Source organism: Solea senegalensis, linkage group LG14 (genome assembly GCF_019176455.1).
Source record: "Solea senegalensis isolate Sse05_10M linkage group LG14, IFAPA_SoseM_1, whole genome shotgun sequence".
Classification (NCBI taxonomy): Eukaryota; Metazoa; Chordata; class Actinopteri; order Pleuronectiformes; family Soleidae; genus Solea; species Solea senegalensis.
Window position 1 is genome coordinate 22486557 of NC_058034.1, and position 4991 is coordinate 22491547.

At 40.1% G+C, this 4991-nt stretch overlaps 1 protein-coding gene across 1 annotated transcript; it reads right to left on the minus strand.

The window, feature by feature from the left end:
- Positions 1-1144: 1144 nt before the first annotated feature.
- On the minus strand, positions 1145-4607 carry LOC122780832 (interferon-induced protein with tetratricopeptide repeats 1-like). The gene is made up of 2 exons (XM_044044171.1): positions 4512-4607; positions 1145-2976 (listed from the first exon to the last, which is right to left on the minus strand). The coding sequence occupies exons 1-2, from the start codon at positions 4514-4516 to the stop codon at positions 1638-1640; spliced, it is 1344 nt and encodes a 447-aa protein (XP_043900106.1). The 5' UTR covers positions 4517-4607; the 3' UTR covers positions 1145-1637.
- Between the last annotated feature and the right edge of the window lie 384 nt (positions 4608-4991).

Below are 4991 nucleotides of genomic sequence, written 5' to 3' on the forward strand. Positions count from 1 at the left end.
AACATCCATGACACGCTGTTCCCCTCTCTTTTTTCTTTGTCTTTGACCAACAGCAGCACCACTGGTGGAGGCCATTGTTCATGTGGGCCTTGACTGGTCCAGGATTGTTTTTCTTGGGACCACTGGCACCAGGAGACCACTTTGTTGTCGCCCCCAGTGGCTGAGTTCAACATTTTGTTTTAATAATCCATTATATTATTATGGAAGATAATTGTATCATTGATGGCTTTTACACAAACACACTAAAAGGAGAATGACGACATTTATAGTCCTGTGTTTTGTTACCATTTGTTGTCAAAGACAGAAAACGAGATTGAGCAGAGCTGGTTCTGATATATCTGGTAGTATAAACAGTAAAGAGGTAAATAAGGATTCAACAACACAGAGATGAACAACCATTCACTCTCACGTTCACACAGTCACGGGCAGAATAGCTTCAAACTAACTCAGTCTTTCTCAGCATCGTATCGGCTCATCCCTAATATTCACCTGTCCCATAAAAGTCAGTAATCATTCATTTACTGAAGATCAAGCAGCGTGCAAGTGCCTAAAAACATGAAGTTAAGTAGGTTTTATCAGGGTGTGTCAGGCCCACACATTTAATCTTCTCACTGTGAGCAACACACGACCTACTGTGGTCACGATGACGTGCGTGGTTTGTGAAAGAGGACAGAACACAGAGCAAAGATCTTGGCGGATACAAAAATAAAGTCAAAATATCCACACATGTGTACAGTAATGAGGAAGTGGCGGCGCCTGCGTGACCATGCATCAGGAAGTCTCAACGTGACATTATCAACATGCACCCAGCAAACACTCGGCATGAGTGGGGAGAAAAAACTCCCTTTTAGCAGGAAGACATGTCTCTGACGCTCACCTCCTGCTCGCTACGCAAATACATGTGCGACGTTTCTGTGCATGAAAACCAAATCAAGTGACTGTGACATGGCGCCACACACCAACGCAACCAACCACACACACACACACACACACGACCACGACAGTAAACACTGTTTCACGTTCATATAATAAGGCAAAAGGAAGGTGGTGCAAATGTGTGAATACAAGACGCACAACAAAAACAGCTCCAACTTTAACAAACAAACATAATTCACTTCTTTTGAAAATGTTATTTTATTGCAGTTGCTAGGTTTTACAATACATTTTACCCAATATTCAAAACTTTTTTTTTCTCAACTAACTAATGGAGTACAATTTTGGAAACACGTAAAGTCTTTGTCTAAAAAAAATAATCATCATCAAAAAGCTCAAGGTTACTTCAAAAACACACATTTCATGTTTGATTACACATCACAATCAACAATATACGGAACAATGGTAGACACTGAAAAGATTTTAAAAAGAGAATCTCATTGAATGTGTTACTAAGTTAGATCATAGTAACACAATATACAGATCAAATATACAATATTACAGGTTAAAAATATAAAATATAAAAATATGAAAGATATGTTGACTTAAATCATCGCTCAGACCCTTGAAACCTGCTCTGTATTAAACAGCTGAACTCAAGGTGGAATGTATATGTATTTCACACATGAATTAAATTGGAATGTCTACAGTTCTTGATCAATCTGAATTTTTAGTGATGGTAATATCTATGAGCAGGTAAAGTTCTATACAGATCCAGAAAGTTCTTCTGGATCCAGTGGATCAAAGTGTATCTGCAGCTTGTTCAGACACTCTTCTATTTCACCACGCATGGGATGGTTGTTGTCTCTGTTCATGGCTTTGTGCAGCTCTCGAATGCTGTGCCTTCGAAATAATGACTCTTCTGGTATCTCTACTGCCTTTATGTGGTAGTGCAATGACTTGTTTCTGTCTTTCAGATGGAAGAACACATGTTTTGCATAGATGTTGAACAGAACTTGTTTTTCTGGAGGTTCCAGGCGACTTTCTAACAGCTCCTGGAAAATCTCCCCAGCCTTATCTGAGCAGTGAGCTGACTTTGTATATATGGTTGCAAGGTCCATTTTCTTTACAAATGAAGAATCTGGGTAGAGAGAAATCACGTCTTTGTGGAGGTCGATCGCTCTTTTTATTTCTTGGTTTGACATTGGGTGACTGTTTGGTGAAATCACCTTCCATTTATAACACAGTGCAGCACATCGTTTTAAATAACGGACACCTGGATGGTTTCTCAGAGCCTCCTCTGCCAAAGCAATTGCCTCATCCACAGAGTCATAGATTTGGTAAATGGTAAGTATTGTCTTTAACCCACTATAACTGCTGACAGGATTTCTCATAATCTTGGTGGCCAATTTGCGTACTTTATCTAGAACTTGTTCTCCATTCCTGGCCCGCACCATGAGGTACTGAGCAGCGAGGAACAGGTTCTCTGGATCCTGTCTCTTGGCGTTTTTCATTTTCTCTAACATGTCTGGACAGGTCTCTGGATAATTAAGACTGGCTGACACAAAGCTGACATACCACTCCACCATGTCCGGCTGCATCTCGCTGGCTTTTTGGAGGTAATCTGAAGCCAGCGACCTTTCTATCTTGCTTCTGTACTTGAGCAGAGCCCAGCCTTTCTCAGCATAGATCTCTGCGTGTAAGTTGTTCTGCGATGAAGATTGGTATTCTTCTAACAGTGCATTAGCCTTTGACAACCATTCCTGACTCTTTGCTTCGTCTCCGTTGTGGTAATGCAGCCAAGCCACATTAGCATAGTTCACCAGCAGCCAGGGACCCTCATCTGCTCCCCTTGTGTGGCAAAAGGCCTCCGCAGCCCTCGTGAAGTATTTCCTGGCATCATCAGGGCATTTCAGGAGGAAGTGGATGTAACCCAGCAGATTGTAAATGTGACCCAGCCATTGGTTTCTCTCGTCAGTGCCGATATCCAGCAGCCCGTCCCGGATACGAGCAAGTTCGTTGTCATTGGTTTGTAGATCCCAGGTGAAGTGGCACTGCAGCGCAGCCAGTTTGGTTTCCAGGCTTGTTTCACGGTGAGCAGCACTGATGGAGAGGAAAAATGAAATTCATTTAAGTAAGGCTTGTTAAGTAAGTTAAGTAAGAACTAAGGAAACCATTTATCCATCAGATAATGACTGTTAATAGAATAGAAATACTTTATTCATCCCCAAGGGGAAATTGTTTCGACATAGCAGCAATACAAGAAAATAATATAAACATAAAATGTAAAATGTGAAATGTATAACATAATATAGGTAAAAGGACAAAAATGTTTAAGCTCATTAGTTCTTTCTTTTAATAGATTATGTTTGAGTAGATGTAAAACTTGAGTGCGTAACTTTTTAAATATAAATAACCAGTGTAAAATGAGTTATCCCAGTCCTAATTAAGTCTGTCAGTTCAACACCACTCTCTCTGTGTTTGTCATTTACCAATCTACTGCAGGCAGCAAATATCTCCAGCCTGGGTGCAATCACACCACATTTATGCTAAAATTGAGCTCGTGGACAAGGTTTGCTCATCTTTTGACAGGAATAAAGCAAATAGACCACATCACACCTGTGCTGTGCTCCCTCCACTGGCTTCCTATTCATTTTAGGATTGATCGAAAACTTTTATTGGTGGTTTTTAAAGCTCTCAATGGTTTGGCACCATCTTACCTCTCTGAACTCCTTCTTCACACAAAAACCCGACTAAAACCTTGAGCCTTTTTCTGTAGCTGCCCTCAAACTGAAATTATTTACCCATGGAAATTAAAACTGCCCCCACCATCGAACATTTTAAATCACTTTTATAGACCCACCTCTTCTCCTTGGCCTTCACTTCAGGATGAGAATAGTCAACCCAGACACTTCTACCTCGATTTTTACCATTACATGTCATGTCATTTAGCATTTACCATCTTATTATTTTACTAAGTCACTGTTTTGCTTATATGTTTTATATCTTGTTGCTATGCCTTTAACACTGTCAACCCTGGCCGCTTTTAAATGTGCTGGAGTAACTTGAAAGTTCCTCTCTTCATTACATTCTTTTTATTTTGGACAAAATGCACCCAACGATGGCGAACACGGCAAGTAGAATTCACTTCTGAGACTTTTCATGGACACTTCTTTGTGTTTGTTGCAGTCGTCTGGCTTTACTCGCGCCCAGTTGCTGTTGTCGCCATCTGTCTTGACATAAAACGAACCACTTCCTTCCAGCGAAAGATCGCTGCCACCATATAAACACTGATGCTTTTAGCATAAATAGCTAGTTGTGGACATGGTAGTGTTTAAATTTTAACCATAAACATGTAAATCCCATATTGAGTGTCGTTATTGACCGGTATTGCTAAGAGTGGCTAGAATAGCTAGCCCAAGATACGTACTAAGAACTTCGTAAATGCAACTTAGTATTATTCTTAGGCTACAACAACCAAACTACATTTACTCTATAAGCACTTGCTGCAGCATGCTAAATATACACAACATACATAGTATAGTTCATTTCTACCAATAAAGCCTAAACGTCACACACTTATTTACTATAATATTGTAAATGAATAAATTGTGGTGCTCGGTTTTGCATGAACTCACCTCATGCTTCGCGGGTTTTCTCCTCTGGATGTTGCTGTAGATGCTGGTTTGAGATCGCTGGTATAAAGTCAGTAGCACCTGTTCTGTAAATGACGGCATGCTGTTGAATAAAAAGGGACCATGCTTTTAAAGGGGAGCGTATCAAAGCTGCCTACAATAAAAAGATATGACATGTAATGTCCACAGAGCAAAGTCCCGTCATGACAGACGTGAGCATTAGTCATGACCATAAATTAGTCATCGAAACTCTGGTTTGCTTCGAACAGAAACACAAAACGAAAGTCATGATCGACTTCCATTTGAATCATGTCATATTTGCAGATTAAAGAAAAGTAATATGAACATGGACACAAACGTACTGTATCTCAGCCTAGCTATTGTTAGCAATACCAGCCGTGGTATTTACACATGCAAAACTGTGTATAACATGTAAACATGTTTATTGTGTGTACGTCTGATTTACTGTGAAACAAATACGAC